The sequence below is a fragment of the Sorex fumeus genome, unplaced genomic scaffold, assembly GCF_029834395.1.
Source record: "Sorex fumeus unplaced genomic scaffold, SorFum_2.1 ptg000082l, whole genome shotgun sequence".
NCBI classification, from domain to species: Eukaryota; Metazoa; Chordata; class Mammalia; order Eulipotyphla; family Soricidae; genus Sorex; species Sorex fumeus.
This window is the reverse complement of record NW_026606139.1, coordinates 3,029,220-3,050,314: the sequence shown is the minus strand read 5'-3', so window position 1 is coordinate 3,050,314 and position 21,095 is coordinate 3,029,220. Positions and strand designations below refer to the sequence as shown.

The window sequence follows — 21,095 nt, the reverse complement described above, 5'->3', positions numbered from 1 at the left end:
TTAAACATTATTCAAATACTGGAGAGATAGTTCAGTGACCAGAGCTATCATCGTGTGCAGGATGTGCCAGTTTGATTGCCCAGCATCAAAATGTTCCTCAACACTGCCAGGAGAAACCCCTTAAACTCTAAGCCAGGAGTATCCCCTGAGTACAACAGGTCTGGTCCAAAAAGAAGAATCAAGGGGCCAGAGCGATAGTACAGCAGGTTTGGGCATTTGCTTGCATGCAGCCAATCTGGTTTGTTCCCCAGCATCCCATATGGTCCCCCTAGCACTGCCAGGAGTAATTCCTGAGTGCAGAGGCAGGAGTAAACCCTGAGCATCGCCAGGTGTTATCCAAAAAGAAAAAAAAAAAAAGAATCAAAACAGAAAACCCACTATTTGATAATGCATATTCTTCAGTTACATGAATAGTCATTATTCTGTGTTAAATACTTGATAGTATATAAAACTATAGAAAAATGGGGGTTTTTTTTGTAAAGTACTAATAATAGTAATACTGCCTACTCCATAGAGCTTACTCCATAAAGACTGAAATAATGCATATAAAAGTATTGCCCCAATAGCTAGTTGGACATATTTAATAAATGTTAGTTATCATTATCAATTATTGAAGTGAATCTAAATTGTTAGAATTATAATCAGACAAACTTGCCACAATATGGAAATCTTTTGAGGAGAGCTGGAGAGAGGATACAGGGGTTAAGACTAGTGCTCCTTACAGCTAGGAGTAAGCCCTGAGCACCCCCAAGAGGCCCCCCCTCCCATCCTGCCAAAAAAAGGAAAGGAAGAAAAAGCTTTTGCATCATTGATTTGTTTGTTCACATTATTAAATGCCTGGCTTGTGCAAAGTTTTCTGATAGGTAGGCCTCATTTTTCTTGCCCATGGAAAATGGAGACTAATAGGAGCCAGGGCAGTAGTACAATAGTTGGGCTCTTGTCTTGCCAGCAGCAGACCTGAGTTCGATCCCCAGCACCCCATATGGTCCCCTGAGCATTGCCAGGAGTTATCCCTGAACATAGAGCCAGGAGTAAATCCCGAACACCACTGGGTCTGAGCCCCACCCCCCAAAAAACGGGGTAGAATAATAGAGCCTGAGATAGTACGAAGGTTAAGGTGCTTGCCTTGCTTCCCCTACACCCAGGTTTAAATCCCTGGTACCACCTGTGTTCCCCTCAATACCACCCGCGGTCACCCCTGAATATATAGCCAGGACTAGCCCCTGAGCATTGCTGAGCGTGGTCCAAAAGCAACACCCCCCCAGAAAAAAAAAAAGATGAGGACTAATATTATTGTTAACAATCCTTTCCCCCATGGTTTTGTTACAAGGATTAAGTAAGTGATTGCATATTTGAGGTTGTATTGTGATTATTAGTTAGACTAAATGAACAGCTTGTAGATGATGGACAACAGGCAGATCGGGCGACAGTTGCCAATGTCGTGGATGTCTCCCTTCTTATACAGTAGAACGGTCCTGCTCCTTTTCCACTGGGACAGAACCTTGCATTCAGACAGGTAGCATGTGAAGAGCCAAGCCAGTGTATTGACAAGTACTGATGACACATTCTTCAGGTGTTCAGTCTGACCTTGTCTGGGCCGGTTGCTGTTCGCTTCTTTACCAATGAAATGGCGTGTCAGATTTCGGAAGGTAAAACATTGGGAGCAACATATCCATCCTGCGGAATTTGGTATGTGGGCAGGTGGACGTAGCTATCGAAGAGATCCGAGTAAAAGTCATAGATAATCTTCTCCATTGCCCTTCTGGAAGATGTGATAGATCCATCAGGACGTCGGAGGGCAGTCATCTTGGTCTTGTAGTTGGCGAAGGACAGGAGGGCGTTACGAATACTTTTCCCGGCTTCTGCCACATCTACCAGTACTTCTGCTCTTCTCTCTTTGAGGTCTTCCTTGATCGCATCTCTGCACTGCTTTGCGAGCTCGAACATTAGCTTGTGGTTGCCTGAGTCTTGCGCCAAGCCACATTGGCAATTGAGCTTGAGAGTTTTCAAAGACAGGCGTCTTTTTGTGGCTTTCTCTCAGCATTCCTGGCACAATCATGGAGGTGCTGAACCAGTCAATCATATTCTTCGTCAATGTTGTCAACGACGGCATCTTCCCATGTTGCTGCAATAATGCCAAAGAGCTCCCAGTTGGTGGTCATTCAGGGAGTTCTCTTTTTAAACTTTGTAGCCCTTTCTCCTTGCTCCGTGAAGTAGAATTTTGCACAAAGGAGTTGGTGGTCCAATCCTGTTTGGAATTTTGGGACAACAGCGACATCGGTCAGGCAGAACCATCGATTGAATATGATGTGGTCAGTTTCGTTGTGGAACTGTTTACCGGGAGACTCCCACATCCAACGTTTAGATTCTGGAACTGTGAGTTACCATGGATGGTCTTGGTCGACATGATGAACTCAGACAGTCTCTCACCCTGTTCGCTCCATTCTAGACCATGGATCCCGATGTGGAGTTCTTCAGATGATCTTCTCGGTCATATCTTGGCATTAAGACCACCGACAATGATCTTGTAAAAGGTATGGTCTTTATAGAACTTCTCCAGCTCCATGTAGAACTTCTCGATTTCTCCTTCATCATAATTGGATGTTGATGCGTAGACAATGAAGATAGAAACTGCCAGCAGTGAGCCACATCTCTTCAAGTGTAATCGTCCAATTTGAGTTGCTAGGCATTCGAATGAATCAGTGCTCGTGGCCAAGTTCGTGTTGACAGGGACACCAACGCCAGTGTCTCTTTTGTCACATGTTCCAGGGAACAGTTCTTCTCCACTGTCAAAAACGGCGTGATGTGATTGATGCCTTCTCGTCTCGGTCAGACCAGTGATGTCGTACTTGATCTTTCGTACTAGTACTATCAGGTCCTCGATGGATGCATCCAATGCCAGCATACATGCATTGAAAGTTCAGACAGTCATTTTTGTCCTTCTTCATTTTGGCAGCCTAGTTCGGCCTTGAGATTTTATCAGCCTCTCCTTCCTCATCCTTAACACTGCTGTATTGGTGGTTCTTTCAGGGCCAGGGGAATGAGGCTTATTATATTTACTGGTTTTTGGCATATTGAATACGCCACAAATAGCTTGCTAGGTTCTGCCGTGCGAGCAGGATATTCTCAGTAGCTTGCCAGGCTCTCAAGAGGGATAGAGGCTTTTAGGGCGGCCTCTAATCGCCCTTGCAGGTGTTCCCATGGTTCAAACCATATTTGAACCTTATCAAATATGGTGCGGTAATCTTGGAAGATGGGTATTAAATGTCTTATGTCCGAAAAGTGTCCTGGAGCGTGGCGGTGGCTGGGTAGGGGAGGTAGTGGAGGTCTGCCGTTGAGGTATTTATCTGGTACCGGTAGGGTGGTTCTTCTGTCTGTAATTCCTGGGTCTCCGGAGGTTGGTGGAAGCAGACAGGGCAGGGTAGGGTGGGGCTTCTGGTTTTAATCCCTTGGTCTCCAGAGATTGGTGGGAGCAGGCAGAGGATCTCTGTTCCGGGTCCCGTTGAGCCTGGACGCTTTCCGGACGATCAGGCCGAGACACACACGAGTGAAGCCCCAAGAACCAGGTAAGCGGAACTCTGCGACCTTGGACTCCAGACTTCGCAGATGACATTGTTCTAATAACACCAAACATTGGCCAAGTGGCACAAATGCTGGCCGACTTTGACCGTGAGTGTGGAAAGATTGGGCTGCAGGTAAACCTCACGAAGACAGTGTTTATGAAAAACGAACTCGTTCCTGATGTTTCATTTGCTCTCAATGGAATGAACATCTCTTAATGCAGCAGTTATGTGTACCTAGGTTGAGAACTCAACATGATGAACGACATGGCACCTGAGCTGCACAGGAGGAAGAGAGCATCGTGAAATGCCTTCAAGAGCATTGAAAAAATAGCTAAGAGGATGAAGAACCTCTGGCTCCAGGCACATCTCTTTGACTCCTCCATTCTCCTTGCACTAATATACGCCTCAGAGACCTGGGCCCTATGAAAACAGGATGAGAATGCTATTCAGGTTACCCAAAGAGGAATTGAAAGAGCTATGCTTGGAGTATCACGCTTCACTCAAGTGAGAGAAGGAGTCTGGAGTTCTGATGTCCGTTGACGATCTGAGAATCAGGGATGCGGTCTCATTTGCCAAGGCATCAAAAATCAAGTGGGCTGGACACATAATGCGACTTGAAGATGACCGCTGGACTAGAGCTGTTACCGACTGGATTCCATGGGACATCAAAAGGACGCATGGCCGCCCACCTACGAGATGGTCAGACTTCTTCATCAGTACCCTGAACAAGGGGCTGGAGCAATAGCACAGCGTGTAGGGACTTTTGCCTTGCACGCGGCTGACCTGGGTTTGATTCCCAGCATCCCACATGGTCCCCCAAGTACCGCAGGGGTAATTTCTGAGTGCAGAGCCAGGAGTAACTCGAATATCGCTGAATGTGACCCAAAAGCAAAAAACAAACAAAAAGACCTGAACAAACGGTTTGAGGCTCTTCATGTTCCTGGAGCGAGCAGACGCCATTGGGCTACACTAGCCCGTGACAGGGACAAATGGAGAAGTTACTGGCACCCGCTCAAGCAAATCAATTGATGAGTAATGGGATATCAAGTGATTAGCTAGATTGAGTCCCCAAAGGATGGCATTACATTCCTCCTGTTTCTTCCCGGTGCTCTAGCAAAAAAAAGTTATAGTTTTTTATAACTATATGGAATCATCAAACAGTGTGAAAATACTTTTCAACCTATAGTTGAAATTATGAATTTAAGATAATTAATTCTATAATGATAGAAACGGACAATGTACTGTCTTTCAGACTTCTGTAGAGCCAGGATTCCAGAGATGGCTCAGGAATGGGAATACTGAAGCACACACAAAGGGGAGGTGTGATTTCTAGGCCGTCACTCAGCATAGTTCGGTTAATGCAGACACATTTCTGTTACTCTGCTGCTATAAAAAACATTTGAATGCTGGAGAGAGTGTACGAAGTTTAAGGTGACTGCCTCATGTGCAGCTGTGGCCATGGCACTAGTTCAAATCCTGCCACTGTGTTTGGTCTTCCCCACCCCTGTCCCAAGCACAGAGCCAGGTAGGACCCAAAAACAGAGATTTGAGGGACTGGAGGCATAGTGCAGGCAGTGAGGTGTTTGCCCTGTTGCATCCTGCCTACCCTTGTTTGATCCCTGACACTGCATGTGGTCCCCCCAAGTGCCACCAAGGGTCACTCCTTATGCGTATGGTCCCCCCAAGTGCCACCAGGGGTCACTCCTTAGCACAGACCCAGGAATAGCCTCTGACCACACTAAGGTGTGGCCTAAATCCCTGTTCCGTCCCACCCCTAAAGAATTGAAAACAAATGTCAGCTTAGTGTCCTTCTAAGCCATTATGAGTTTGTACTGTGATGATTTGCCTGACCCACGGCCCGTTGTGATACTGACTTTCTCCTTTTCTTCTTGATAGACAGATGTGCTGGTCCTGAGCTGTGATCTGATAACAGATGTTGCATTACATGAGGTTGTAGACCTGTTCAGAGCTCATAATGCATCACTTGCCATGTTAATGAGGAAAGGCCAAGATTGTTTACAGCCAGTTCCAGGTCAAAAAGGGAAAAAGAAAACAGGTAAGATGACTGGGGCTCAACTTATTTGTTTGTTGATTTTTTAAATAATTATTATCATCATCACCCACCAACTGACCCCCTTGCGCCGTGTAATCCCATCAGTGGCCAAGACTCAGAGACTATAAAAACCAGCTCCCGGAGGGAGAACAGTGCAGTCTTCTGCCCGCATTTGCGGCCGCGCAACATCTTATTGTGACATCTCATTCCTACTTTGACAAACTGGCAGGCTACCGAATGTAGCCTGCCCACACGGCAGAGTCTGGCAAACTCCCCAATATGCCAATATGCCATATTGTACCCAATATGCCAAATATGTACCCAATATACCCAATATGCCAAATACCAGTAACAATGATGGGTCTCATTCTCCTAAAGAGCCTTGAATATAATCTCAGGGCTAGGACGAAGGAGATGTTACTGGGGCCTGCTTGAGGCAATCGACGAATAACAGGAGGATCTGTGATCTGTGATCTGTGATTATCATCATTCATGCTTCGAAGCATTTTTTTGAGATCTGCTGTGCACCCCGAACACCACCATACTAAGAGTTGATTGATGACATTAAATCAGATAAGATACAGTCTGATCAGATTCTTTGACGTTCAAGTGGATTTTGTCTGCTGGAATCTCAAGACTGTTTGCATAGTATTGAAATCTCATACAATTAAATGTTTAGATCTAAGAAATAAAATCTAACTTAAAATTTAGAAAGGGCTTTTTTTTTCTCCTATGAAAAAGCTCATGTTATTTTTTTGTTATTTTAGGGCCACACGTGGTAAAGGTAAAGGTAAAGGGCCCTCCCGTTGATCGTCGATTTGCTCGAGCAGGCCCAGTAACGTCTCCATTGGAGACTTTGTTGTTACTGTGTCTGGCATATTGAATACTCTCGGTAGCTTGCCGGGCTCTCCGAGAGGGGTAGTGCTCAAATCTTACTCTTGGCTCTGCACTCAGGATTCGCTCCTGGCAGGTTCAGGGGACCATAAAGGGTCCCAAGGATCAAACCCAGGCCCCATGTTCTCTCTTGATCTTGATCACGTAAATCTCTCTCTTTTTCTCCCTTCAAATCTCTCTAAATTTCTTTCAACAAAAATGATTTTGCTTCCCTGGAAAATAAAATTTAAAAAATTTTTAAAACAGTTTGGGCCTGGAAAGATAGTATAGCAGGTAGGGCCCTTGCTTGCACCTGGTCAATCCGGGTTCAATCTTGGCATTTCATACGGTCCCCTGACCCTTACCAGGAGTAATTCTTGAGTGCAGAGCCAGGAATTACCCCTGAGCACCATTGGATTAGATATGGCCAAAAACAAACCAAAAAAAATTAACAATAATTTAAATTTTAGTAATAAATTTTTATTAGGTATCTCCTTAGGTGATGAAAATTACTACTACAGAGCCAAGAGGATTTCTCAAAGGGATAGAGAACATACTTTGTATATGGTTTGATCCTTGGCACCATACAGTCCCCAAAATATCATAAAGAGACCCCTTAATACTGTGTCTCTAAGGGGGCTGGAAGATAATACAGTTGGCAGGGCACTTGCCTTGCAAGTAACCTACTGGGGTTCGATCCCCAGCATCCCGTATGGTCCCCTGAGCACCACCAGAAATGATTCCTGAGTGCAGAGCATGGAATGAGCATTGCTGAGTGTGGCCCCAAAACAAAACAAACCAAAAAGCATTGTGCCTCTAGGGCCAGAGAGATAGTACAGCAGGAAGGGCACTATCCCCAAGTTTTTGTGTGATTAGTGAGCCAAGAGCACTGCCAGGTGTGGCCCCAAAACAAAAACAGGCAAACCAAAAAACAATTAAAAATAATATTGTGGGCCTGAGCCATAGTGGGGAGTTTACCTTGCATGTGGCAGACCTGGATTCGATCCCTGGCATCCCATTACCCAAGTACTGACAGGATGTGAGCACCACCAGGTGTGACCCAAAAGCCAAATAAATTTTTTTGTTTGTTTTTTTATTTTTAATAGTGAGACATCATGAGGTACAGTTGCAGACTTACACATTGTTGTGCTTGGGTTTCAATTATACAATGATGAAATACCCATCCCTCCACCAGTGCCCATTTCCCACCACCACGGATCCCAGTATCCCTCCCACCCCCCATCCCCCCCCATCCCACCCTGCCTCTGTGGCGGGCATTCCCCTCTGTTCTCTCTCTCCGTTTGGGTGTTGTGGTTTGCAAAAGAAACATTGAGTGGCTATCATGTTTGGTCTATACTCTATTTTCAGCATGCTTCTCCCATCCTGAGAGGATCCTCCCAACACCTTTATTTGGTGTTCCCTTTTCTATCTGAGCTCCCTTTTCTCCTAGCATGTGTGGTTGGCCTCCAAGCCATGGAGTAAAATTCCTGGTACTAATCTCGAAAAGCCAAATAAATTTTAAAAACAGAAAAGAACATTATGCCTCGTAAGCAAGTCTCACAATGGAGACGTTACTGGGCCCACTCGAACAAATCGATGAACAACGGGAGGACAGTGCTACAGTGCCTCTTAAGCATCAGAGGGGGCTGGAACAACAGTACAGTGGATAGGGAATTTGCCCTGCACACAGCCAACCTGGGTTCGATTCCCAGCATCCCATATGGTCCCCTGAGCACCGCCAGCAGTAATTCCTGAGTTCAGAGCCAGGAGTAACTCTTGTCCATCGCAGGATGTGACCCAAAAAGGAAAAAAAAAAAGCATCATAGGATCTGCCCCCACAAAATAAAAAAGTTTTTTTTTTTCAGAATTAGATTTATTATGGTATACTCTCAACATCTTAAATAGCTCATAAACAGAATAGATGCTAGCCATAGTTTTGTTTTAGAACTGTGGCATTACTTTTTTGGTTTGCTTTTCAGCCACACCTGCCTGGCTCTGCGCACGCCTCAGGGGTTACTCCTGGCTCTGCACTCAGGAATCACTCCTGGTGGTCTAGGGGATCATGTGGAGTACAGGATGGAACTTGGGTTAGCATGCAAGGCAAGCACAGAACCCCTGTACTCTCTCTTCAGCCTATTTTTTTTCCCTAGAGTTCTAGTAGTAGAGTGTTAGAGACTCTTTATCATACTATTATACTTCTTTTTCATCCTCTGAGAGTTATAGCAATCTTACCATATCCCAGAGAAAAAGAATAGTACACATTGGGTGACCAAAACTATAGAATTTGAGTCATTAACCTGAGGAGATGTCATTGCTTTTCCCAGAGTACTTTATACTTCTTGTGTAACTGGCCTCCTTGGGCTGCCGTGCATTGGTTGGTCGTGGTGGAAATAGAACCCAGGGCCTGAGCCACCTGCATCACTGACCCACTTTGAATGAATCTGTGACCAGCAAGCTGAGATCACACTTGGTGCGAGTTCAGATTTATCCTGGAGTAATCTGCTTCTGTTTGATTTGGTTTTAGAGTCTTGGGGCCATTCCCAGAAATGCACAGGGACTAGTCCCAGCTCAGCACTTAGGGGTCACCTCTGGTAGTGCTTGGAAGACCAAGTGGTATCAAGCCCCAAACCAGGACAGGGGCCAACTACATGTCAGACTAGACAAGTGCCTTAACCTCTGTGCTGTCCCTGGCCCTACAATTGGCCCTACAATAATTTGTTTTCTACCCTGGGAAAATCATGTGTTCTATAAGCTTTGCTTAGCCAGCATTATGACCCACTGACTTGCTATCTTGAGGTGCTATGTAAAACTTACTATACTGGGGCTGGAGCAATAGCACAGCGGGTAGGGCGTTTGCCTTGCACGCAGCCAACCCAGGTTCGATTCCCAGCATCCCATATGGTCCCCTGAGCACCGCCAGGAGTAACTCCTGAGTGCAGAGCCAGGAGTAACCCCTGTGCATCGCCAGGTGTGACCCAGAAAGCAAAAAAAAAAAAAAAAAAAAAAAAAAAAAACCTTACTATACTAAACTTACTATACTAAAACTTACTAAACTACTACTTACTATACTTTGCTATTATTAGTAGAGACACTTAGAGCTTTTTTTGGTGGTTGTTGCTGTTGTTTTAGGACTGTTCCTAGCAATTCAAAGTGCTTACTTCTGATTTTTGGTGGGAGGAACTGTAACAAAAGTTTTGATTTACTTAGGATCATTATGTTAATATAAAATGCATATATGGAGATCTGAGCAAAAGTATAGCAGGTAGGGCATTTGCCTTGCAAGCAGCTGACCCATATTCAATCCCTGGCCTTCCATATCGTCCCCTGAGCACTGCCAGGAGTAATTCCTGAGTGCAGAGCCAGGAGTAACCCCTGAGCATGCTGGATCTGGACAAAGAGCAACAAATCAATATTTTTTTTTTCTTTTTGGGTCACACCCAGCATTGCACAGGGGTCACTCCTGGCGATGCTCGGGGACCATGTGGGATGCTGGGAATCAACTCAGGTTGGCCGCGTACAAAGCAAATGCCCTACCTACTGTGCCATCGCTCCAGCCCCTAAATAAATAGATTTTTTTATGTTTATATGCCCATCATTTTCCTTTCTTTTAATATTTTTGTCTGTTTTGTTTGATCATGCTTGCCTCCCAAAATGAGTTCGGATTACCAACCTAATGCCCCCCATGGGATAGGTACACAGCTTTTTTGTCAGTTGAATGCATAAGTAACTGACTGTACTGAAGTCAGAGGGTCAGTCGCAGGAGTTTAAAAAAAAAAAAGAAAGAAAGAAAGAAAAAATGTGAATATAGTTGAATAGTCAATTTTTTTTTATAGTCAGAATATTTTTAAATGGAAGTTTTAGTTTGTTTTCTTTTTCAGACCACCACAAAAGTGCTGGGTCCACATGGGCCACGCTGGGCAGTGCCTGGCAAGCCCACACAGTGCCAGGGATGGGACCCCAGCCCCGTGCATGTCAGAAACATGCTCTAGTCCTTTGAGCTCTTTTTTTGGCCCAGAAGTTTCTAGTTTTCTTGCCTTATTTCTTTCTTGCCCTATTTCTGTAGTTTTTTGGTTTTTGTTTTGTTTTGTTTTGTTTGCTTTTTGGCTCACACCCAGGCATGCTCAGAGGTTACTCCTGGCTCTGCACTCAGGAATTACTCCTGGACGTGCTCAGGGGACCATATGGGATGCTGGGATTCAAACCCGGGTCAGCCGCGTGCGAGGCAAACGCCCTACCCGTTGTGCTATCGCTCCAGTCCCTATTTCTGTGGTTTTTATTCTGATTATCAGCCCCGCTCCTAAAGTGAGCTTCACTCTGTCAAAGCAAACTAGAATAAGCAACAACAAGCAATCTTTCCTCTAATTTGTGTAATAGTTCAGAGGTCCCAGTTACTATGGTAGCTTTACAAAGAAGCAGATACAGGGAGAGGGAGGCCTGAGAGGGAGAAGAACTCAACCCAGGTACCGCGGAGCAGAAAAATCGACTTGTTGGAAAGTATTGTTCCCAGGACATTCAGTGCTTCAAGGCTTTTGTGGCCTAAGGATTCGGGTAGGTTAAGGACAAGGAGTTATATCCAAAAATAACATGACTGTGTTTCTGCTTTAAATGTTGGCTCCTAATCAGATCTTTGCAGACATTGTTTTAGTTTCAGGTTTCCATGTAATGGATGAATTGATAAATGTCAAAGCTGCTGTGTGGCTTTTCATTTTGTTTTAACTTGGGGACCACACCCAGAAGTGTTCAAAGACTACTCCCAACTTAGTGCTGTGGGGTTGCTCCTAGCAGTGATCAGGAGACCATACAGTGCCAGGGACGGGACTGAACCCACGCCTCCTCAGTGCAAAACAGGCACTCCAGTCTTTGAGCTCTCTCGCCAGCCCCTGCTGGGTGGCTTTTGAACTTATCTGCAAAATTCGACTGCAATCAGAAGTCTCTGCAATACTTACAGCAGGGACCGGAGCCTTAGTACAGAGGCAGGGCACTTGCCTTGCACACAGCCGCCTGGAGTTTGATTCCCAGCACCACATACGGAATGCCCGGGCATTCCGGGAATGATCCCTGATCCCTGTGCAAAGCCAAAATTAAGCTCTGAGCACCACCAGGTTGAGGCCCAGCCCCCCTCTCCCGCCCCCAAATCTTTTAAACTCAGATTTTTCTTTTTTTTCTTGTTTTGTTTTGGAGCTACTTATTCCTGGCTCTGCGCATAGGGATCACCCTCCCTATGGGGGGTTCGGGGAACCTTATGGGGCGCCATATGCAAAGCAGGCACATTGCCCACTGTCCTATCTCTCCAGCCCCATTTAACATTTTATGAGGGTCTCTCACTGTCTAGATGTAAACACTGTGTATGATAGTACGAACAGAGACCATCTGGGTGCTTCCAAGCGGCTGAGCTAGACACATGTGCCTGGAGTAATACATTTGTTTTTGAGGATACAGGCGATTGCTGCTCTTGGTAGTCACGCCGGGATGTGTGGTAGTATTAAGCAGTGGGATAAATTCATCTTTCCAGAGTATTTTGCCTGGAACTCAGCCTCAGTTTCTCCTTGCTTTTGGTTTTCTGGTTTGGGGTTTTGGGCCACACCCAGCTCCTGGCTCTGCACTCAGGAATTACTCTTGGCAGCTCTCAGGGGACCTTATGGAATTCTGGGAGTGAACCAAGGTCAGGCATGTGTAAGACAAGCACCCTACCCGAGGTTCTGCCTCGCCAGCTCCCCCCAGTTTCTGCTTTTCTACTTTTGGGCCGCACATATACTAGACAGTAATAAATCATTGATTTGTTTGATTGCTGTGAAGATCAAGTGGGAAAGTGTACTTTGTTTTCTTCTTAATATTTAAAACAGTTGATATGTTTCTATGACACCAGCTTTATGAATATGATTCATATTATGAATAGTCATCTGAATTTATGAATAGTAACTTATTTAGTCCTCATAACAAATCTGTGACTGGAGCACTAGGATTATCCTTTTTTTTTTTTTTTGGCTTTTTGGGTCACACCCAGTGATGCTTAGGGGTTACTCGTGGCTCTGTACTCGGGAATGACTCCTGGTCGTGCTCAGGGGACCATATGGGATGCCGGGGATCGAACCCAGGTTGGTGCGTGCAAGGCAAACACTCTCTCCACTGTGCTGTTCACTAGTATCATCCTTATTGTATTTGGTGGAAGTAATATTACTATTAAATATTACTACTAAATATTACCATTATTATTTGGTGGAAGTAAAAATTACTATTCTCTCTAGGGATTTAAAGATAGTAAATAATATTCATATGCAGGTGGGCTGGCTTTAGAGTTTCTATTATTCCCTTTTGTATTTGTTTTGGGACCACACCCAGCAGTGCTAAGGGTTTATTCCTAGCTCTGCACTCAGGGACCACTCCTCACAGGATTTGGGAGACCTTGTGGAGTGCCAGGAATCGAACCTGGGTTGCCCCCACACAGTGCAAGCGCCTTAACCCGCTTTATTATCTCCCCGGCCCCTTGAGGTACAATGTTTAATCTCTATATGAAAATCCTTTCATCGGTGATAGACACTCTGTCACTCTTAGTAGCATATTCTATGAAGTGTAAAACACTGTTCTCAATGCGTATAAAAAAGATCTAAGATTACTTGTGGCACGTTTGTAACCTGGTTGGGAGAGAAATAAAGGAAGTAGCAGTAAGACAACCCATATCAGTGTCTACTAGAGGAGTTTCCACATTTCGTAAATATGCATCTTGCTTGATTCGTTTTGTCTTTCTGGGTTTTGGACCACACCTGGCAGTGCTCAGGGCTTACTCCTGACTTTGTGCCCAGGGATCACTCCTGGCAGTGCTCAAGGGACTTGATATAATGCCAGGGACTGCACTGGGATCAGCACCCTGCAAGGCAAGTGCCTTAATGTCTGTACTATCCCCCTGGCCCCATGCAACTTGCTTATTTTCAACATTCCCAGCACAGTATAAATCTAATATGCTACAGACGTGTAGTTGATATTGGTGGAGGATTTCCTTGAATAATGTTATTGCCATTTTCGCCATGAGCTGACCAAGGGTGGCCCTTTCAGAGAAGATGTTCATTGTATTTTCTGTTCAACAGAGTGGGCTTGTGGCTTATTCACCTATACCATATTTCACTGTTTTCCTTCTTTCCTTCTTTTTGATAAATAAAAATTACATATAGTTAGGGCATTCAGTGTTCACATACATATAATATAAAATGAAGTGATTGCCATAATCACACTAATAAAATATCTGTCATCTTTGTGTTTTTGCAAAATTTTTATGTTTATTGAATGGTTACAAGAATAGTACAAAGAATTGATGTATTCTTTCTCTGTTGTTCTCTGTGAGTTTCATTATAATATATTCAAATACATATAATATGTATATATAACATTGTAAACATTATTTTCCTGAGCTACTTGAGAATAAGTCGCAGACAGGCTTCCCTTTGTCATTAAATACATCAGTGTGTGTTTCATCCATACGAAACAAAAATAAAAGGAATTACAGGAAATTACATTGAGTTCATAGTGTACAGGCTTCATCCAGACTTCTCTAGCTAGCTTAAAAGTGCCCATTAGGGCAGGATCAAAATGTGTTGTCACCCCGTGTTTCCAACAATGTCGTGCATATGTGCTGCGTAACACTCAGGCCTGTGTCTGGCTCCAGCGTGTCATGAGCAGGTGTCCCGTCCCTTAACTTCGTTGTGCAGGCAGTGAAATGGCTTTGTTTGACGCCCCTTCTTTTGTCCTACTCAGTGGAGCAGCGTGACTTCATCGGAGTGGACAGCACAGGAAAGAGGCTGCTGTTTATGGCTAATGAAGCTGACTTGGACGAAGAACTGGTTATTAAGGGATCCATCCTGCAGAAGTAAGCCCTTGGGTTTTCCTCTTTTGGCTTTTCTCCTTGTTTTGAAACAAAACAAAACCACCCAGTGAATGGGAAAGAGGGAATGAAAACTAGATGATACTGTGTGAAATGGACCAAAGTATGCGAATGTTTTCCCGTGAGATGGGATGGAGGCTTTTCCTCACTGCACAAGTTTAGCTGTTTCACTCTTTTCCATGTGTCTTTTCTTCCCAAGGTAGGGCCGGATCCTACATAAGAGTCAGGCGAAGTAGCTATGGAGAGACCATCCTCTTTCTGTTTCTAATAATTCATCTACTTCAGATACCTAATATAAATGTGAAATCAGCCTGTATTTGTCTGTTGTCACTTATTTCACTTACTGTATTGTCCTCAAGGATCACCCATGGTGTCATATGTCAGAACCCCCTCCCTAAAACTTATATGTGTACACATTTTCTTTATTTATTTGTCTGTTGATAGACATTAGATTACGTCCACCTCTTGACTATTATGAATAATTCAGTGTACATGGGTGTGTAAATATCCCCTCAAAATCTTCCTTTGAATTATTTGGATATACTTGGGATTGTATGCAAGTTATAATTGGAATTGCTGGATCATATAACCATTCTCTGTTTAGTTCATGCCTCTATACTATTCTCCATAGAGTTGCACCATTTTACAGTGCACTAGAGTTTCGATTTCTATACATTCTCACCAGTATTTGTTTTTTCCTTTTTTCTTTTCTTTGTTCATTTGGTTTTGGACCATACTCAACAGTAATGAGGGCTTACTTTTGGCTCTGTGCTCTGGAATCACTCCTGACAGGGCTCAGGGGACTGTATGTTGTGCCTGGAATTGAACCCAAGTCAACTGTGTGCAAAGCAAACACCCTACCCACTATATTTATCTCTTCAGCACTTCAGCACTTTTTATTTTTTATAGTAGTTATCCCTCTCGGAGAGCTCGGCAAGCTCACCTGCACGGCAAAGCCTGGCAAGCTCCCTGTGACGTATTTGATATGCCAAACACAGTAACAACTGTCACAATGGAGCCGTTACTGGGCCCGCTTGAGCAAGTCGATGAACAACGGGAGGACAGTGACAGTAACCCAGTGGTGGGCTGGAACAATAGCACAGCAGGTAGGGCATTTGCCTTGCATGCAGCCAACCTGGCCGACCCAGGTTCGATTCCTCTGCCCTTCTCGGAGAGCTCGGCAAACTACCAAGAGTATCTCACCTGCACAGCAAAGCCTGGCAAGCTACCTGTGACGTATTCGATATGCCAAACAAAGTAACAACAAGTCTCACAATGGGGACCTTACTGGGCCCACTCGAGCAAATCGATGAACAATTGTAGGACAGTGCTACAGTGCTACCCAATGGTAATTAGACCATATCCTTTTTAATATTAGACTACATATATACAGCCCACTCATATTTTATTCAGTCCATCTTTATTAAGTGCTTTCCTACGTGAACTTTTTCATCAGAAGCCTTGTAAGTAAAAGCTTCATTCTCTGACAATATTATATAAGAATGCTAAGTAGAGACCTGAGAGATATTATAGCAGGCAAGGGTACTTGCCTTGAACGTGGCCCACCCAGGTCTGATCCCCAGTTACCCCCTATGGTCCCCCGAGCCAGGAATGATCTCTGAGTACAGAGCCAGGAGTAAACCCTGAGCACCACCAGGTGTGGCCCAAAGACAACAAGAAAAGAATGCTAAATAATGTTTTGTCCAGGTGTGGAACGAATATGAAAGTAAGTTGGGAGAGAGAGGTGTCTCTTTGTCATTGCTGTCTAGTACAACAAAGGAGGAGGCATAGATCTTAGTATATATTTTCTTTCGTTTAATTTCAATTTTGGAGCCAAAGCCAGTGGTGCCCTGGTTTTTGATCTCGTGGCAACTAAAACTATAGTAAGTCAGCACCCTCTCATATAGCTTTTGGAGGGGTCCGTTGCTTAGCGAATAGAGGCAGCCTGCTTCCTTCCACTGGGATGGGGAAGCAACCTCTCTCCCATTGGAGATGCATGTTGGGTCTTGGGTCCTGTGCGTTGCTGATTGCACACGTGTGAGAGGTAGCTCTTCTCTAGCCTTCCCACATCATGCAAGAGTCCCCAGGGCCACCCTGGTAGTATTCACAGAGCCAGAGGTTGAACCAAGACCTTAAACGTGCAAGGCATGTGTCCCACCCCTTTGAACTATCTCCCCAGACCCCACTTTAAAAAGAAACACTAGACGCATTTTTACTGAAATAATTCTGGGGAACCGAAGTATAAATAGATTTCTTTCTTCATATCCTTCTACACTAAAATTTTTTGCCCCAATTTTGTTTTGTTTCGTTTGGGGGTCACACCGAGCAGTACTCAGAGCTTACTCCTGGCTCTGCACGTAGGAGTCGCTCTTGGTGGTGCTTAGAGGACCACATGGAGTCCCAGGGATGGTACCCAGGTTGGCTGAGTGCAAGGCAAGCTGTACTATCTCTCTAGCTCCTCTGACTTATTTATTTTGGGTTTGGGGCTGTAACTGGTTATGCTCAGGGGTTACTCCTGGCTCTGCACTCAACAGTCACTCCTGGCAGTGCTCAGAAGACCATATGGGGTTCTGGGGATTGGCCCTGGTCAGCCATGTGCAAAGCCATCATCCTACCTGCTGTATTATCACTCCAGCCCCAAGGATGGTTATATTTTTAAGCATATGCTCCAGTGGATAAAGATGTTTCTGTATCCTTTGCTGTTGACTTGGAAAAGTACCCTTTCCCAGTTTAGTGCAGATCCATGGATGTCTACGGGTCTACTGAGGAGGATCTCAGGGGACAAAGTGTCTTTGTTCTTGTACAAAACCAGGTTTCTTAGTACACTTGACCTACCAGCTTTTGTTGGATTGGATTGTTCTCTTTTTTTTTTCTTTTTGGGTCACACCTGGCAATGCACAGGGTTACTCATGGCTCTGCACTCAGGAATTACTCCTGGAGGTGCTCAGGGGACCATAAGGGATGCTGGGAATCGAACCCAAGTCGGCTGCGTGCAAGGCAAACGCACTACCCGCTGTGCTATGGCTCTAGCCCCCTGGATTGTTCTTGTTTCCAGTTATAAAAAGCAAGCCTAGGAAAACTCTGAGTGGCTTTCTGTTCTGTTTAATTTTTTTTTTATGGGCTGGAGCGATAGCACAGCGGGTGGGGCGCTTGCCTTGCACGCGGCCTACCTGGTTGGCCCAGGTTCGATTCCTCTGCCCCTCTCGGAGAGCCCAGCAAGCTACCAAGAGTATCTCGCCAACACGGCAAAGCCTGGCAAGCTACCCATGACATATTCGATATGCCAAACACAGTAATAAGTCTCACAGTATTACTGGGCCCGCTCAAGCAAATCGATGAACAATGGGAGGACGGTGACAGTGACAGTATTAATTCACACATCCTTGGATAATCTCTCCTGAGAGGTTGGAACATAATTCCCCTCCTCCTGATTACAATTTCACCCTCAACATTAGATTTGTAAAAGATAAAGCTTTTGTCTTTGGTCTTTGGTGCCCAATCATGTCTCTTGCTATCACGCTTGAATCCATTTCTTTTGGGTGAGTCAGATGCTATATTATAACTCAGATATAGAAAAGAAAAGTTAACTCCCATGTCATGAGGATGTTCAGACAGGCTATGGAGAAGCCAAGGACTGTTTGCAATCATGTGAGTGAACTTGGAAGCAAATACTGTATATTTCACCACATAATTATCACAGACTTAGTGCCAATTTTTTAAATAGTGGAATATACCCATTGTGTGAAGCTTTATTTTTAATTTATTTTTTTGGTTTGGAGGCCATATCCAGAAGTTGTCGGGGTTATTCCTGGCTCTGTGCTCAATAGTGACCCCTGGCCATGTTCAGGGGACCATATGTGGTGCCTGTTGGCCATGTGCAAGACATACTTTGATGAGTAAGCCTGGAATACTTGTGAAATATAATAAAGCTGAGAGTTTAGTGAACATTTTTCCTATGGAAAAAAGTTAACACGTTGTTATTTATTTGTAAATTACAGTCAAAATAACTGTACTTGAAAAAATTTACTATCATGTTGCAAAGTACAGACTTACAGGGCTGGAGCAATAGCACAGCAGGTAGGGCGTTTGCCTTGCACGCGGCCAACCCGGGTTCGATTCCCAGCATCCCATAGGGTCCCCTGAGCGCCGCCAGGAGTGATTCCTGAGTGCAGAGCCAGGAGTAACCCCTGTGCATCGCCAAGTGCGACCCAAGAAGGAAAAAAAAAGAGAGAGAAAAAAAAAAGTACAGACTTACAAAATTAATGTATCTGAAGATTCTGCACCCCCTTGGTTTCATTACCTGGTGCCACTATATGGCATATATACAGTATAGAAGAGGAGTTTTCATGCTTGCTCTGTCCACAGTGTTTTACCTTCAGATCCATCAAATGTGCTGGAAAATCCTGTCAATTTGGAGCTTTTGATGAGTTTTTCATGTGGTATATCACTTCATCCTTTAGTTACTCCTGTGCATGGTAGTTTCAAGAATGGGCATTTAATACTTCTAGTGGGCACAATTGGTGGTCTCCGCTGCTCATCATCCACTCACTGTAAAATGGTGCAGCTGGTCTTTTTTGTTTGTTTTTTCCCCCTTTTTGGGTCACACCCGGCAATGCACAGGGCTGATTATGCTGGTTATGCTCAGGGGTTACTCCTGGCTCTGCACTCAACAGTCACTCCTGGCAGTGCTCAGAAGACCATATGGGGTTCTGGGGATTGGCCCTGGTCAGCCATGTGCAAAGCCATCACCCTACCTGCTGTATTATCACTCCAGCCCCAAGGATGGTTATATTTTTAAGCATATGCTCCAGTGGATGAAGATGTTTCTGTATCCTTTGCTTTTGACTTGGGAAAGTATCCTTTCCCAGTTTAGTGCAGATCCATGGATGTCTACTGGTCTACTGAGGAGGATCTCAGGGGACAAAGTGTCTTTGTTCTCGTACAAAACCAGGTTTCTTAGTACACTTGACCTAACAGCTTTTGTTGGATTGGATTGTTCTTTTTTTTTTTTTTTGCTTTTTGGGTCACACCTGGCAATGCACCAGTGCACAGGGTTACTCATGGCTCTGCACTCAGGAATTACTCCTGGCGGTGCTCAGGGGACCATATGGGATGCTGGGAATCGAACCCAAGTCAGCTGCATGCAAGGCAAACACCCTACCTGCTGTGCTATCACTCCAGCCCCTGCAGCTGGTCTTTTTTTTTTTTTATTTTTTATTAGTGAAACACCATGAGGTACAGTTGTAGACTTACAAATTTTTGTGCTTGGGTTTCAGTTATACAATGATCCAGTACCCATCCCTCCACCAGTGCCCATTCTCCATCATTTACATTTTTTTAAAAAATTTTTGTTAGTGAACACCATGAGGTACAGTTGTAGATTTACAAATTTTTGTGCTTGGGTTTCAGGTGTACAATGATCAAATACCCATCCCTCCACCAGTGCCCATTTTCCACCACCACTGATCCCAGTACCCCTCCCTCCCCCCATCACCCCCCCATCCCACCCTACCTCTGTGGCAGGGTATTCTCTTTTGTTCTCTCTCTCCTTTTGGGTGTTGTGGTTTGCAAAAGAGGCATTGAGTGGCAATCACGTTTGGTCTGTAGTCTACTTTCAGCATGCTTCTCCCATCCTGGGAGGATCCTCCCAACACGCTTTATTTGGTGCTCCTTTCTCTATCTGAGCTCCCTTTTCCTCTAGAGTGTGTGGCTGGCCTCCAGGCCATGGAGCAAAACTCCTGGTACTAATCTCCGCCACTCTTGGGTGTCAGTCTCTATTCTGTTACTTTATGTTCTCCAGATGAATGCAATCTTTCTATGTCTACCCCTCTCTTTCTGACTCATTTCGCTTAACATGATACTTTCCATGTAGTACCACTTGTATGTAAATTTCATGACTTCATCTTTTCTAACAGCTACATAGTACTCCATTGCGTAGATGTACCAAAGTTTCTTTAACCAGTCATCTGTTCTGGGCACTCAGGTTTTTTCCAGATTCTGGCTATTGTAAAAAGTTGCAGCTGGTCTTTTAAGGGTATGTTTATAAATGCATTCAGTGGTATATGTTATGCCACATCTATCTTGACTACCTGTTGCATGTTGTGTTCATGGAGAGGCTGCTTCGTTTCATTTATAGTATGACCTCATAAATTAACACAAGGGGCTGGAGAGATAGTACAGCCAGTAGGGCATTTGCCTGGCACATAGTCGACCCAGGTTTGATTCCCAGCACCCCATATGAACCCCCAGTCCCCTCCAGGAGTGATCCCTGAGCACAGAGCCAGGAGGAAGCCATGAACATCACCAGGTAGGACTCAATAACCAAAAAAATAAAAGAAACTAAAGTGAGCAGAGCTAACTGTTTCGGTATAAAGCTGGCATACAAACTGGACAGTTTATCTAACACAGGACGATGCAAGTCTTAATGCATCACGTGATTTACTCCGGCCGCTTTGCCTGCCCACTGGGTTGAGTGAGGATACCACTAGTACCACAGCATCAGCTTTCAGAAGTACACCAACAGTGCTCGTGCGCTGAGAATTCCATTTGGAACTTGCAGCACCAAGAAGACAAATCACTTATCATTGACATGTGTGTATCAATGTAGTAAATACATTGCTGCCCTGTTTGTCAAACTTTTTAAGCAGTTTGACAGACAGAATTGTACTCTATCAGGAGTACCCCGGAAGAGAACAGTGCAGTCTCCTGCCCCCGCGCCTGGCTGTCCTCGCCG

The 21,095-nt window shown here is 44.6% G+C and overlaps 1 protein-coding gene across 1 annotated transcript in view; it reads left to right on the top strand.

The window, feature by feature from the left end:
• Nucleotides 1-21,095, top strand: part of EIF2B3 (eukaryotic translation initiation factor 2B subunit gamma) — a 109,687-nt gene that overhangs the window by 29,903 nt on the left and 58,689 nt on the right. Inside the window, exons 4-5 of the mRNA XM_056130925.1 lie at nt 5,460-5,619; nt 14,236-14,347. Of these exons, the coding sequence (XP_055986900.1) occupies nt 5,460-5,619; nt 14,236-14,347 (272 nt within the window). The remainder of the gene's footprint in view (nt 1-5,459; nt 5,620-14,235; nt 14,348-21,095) is intronic.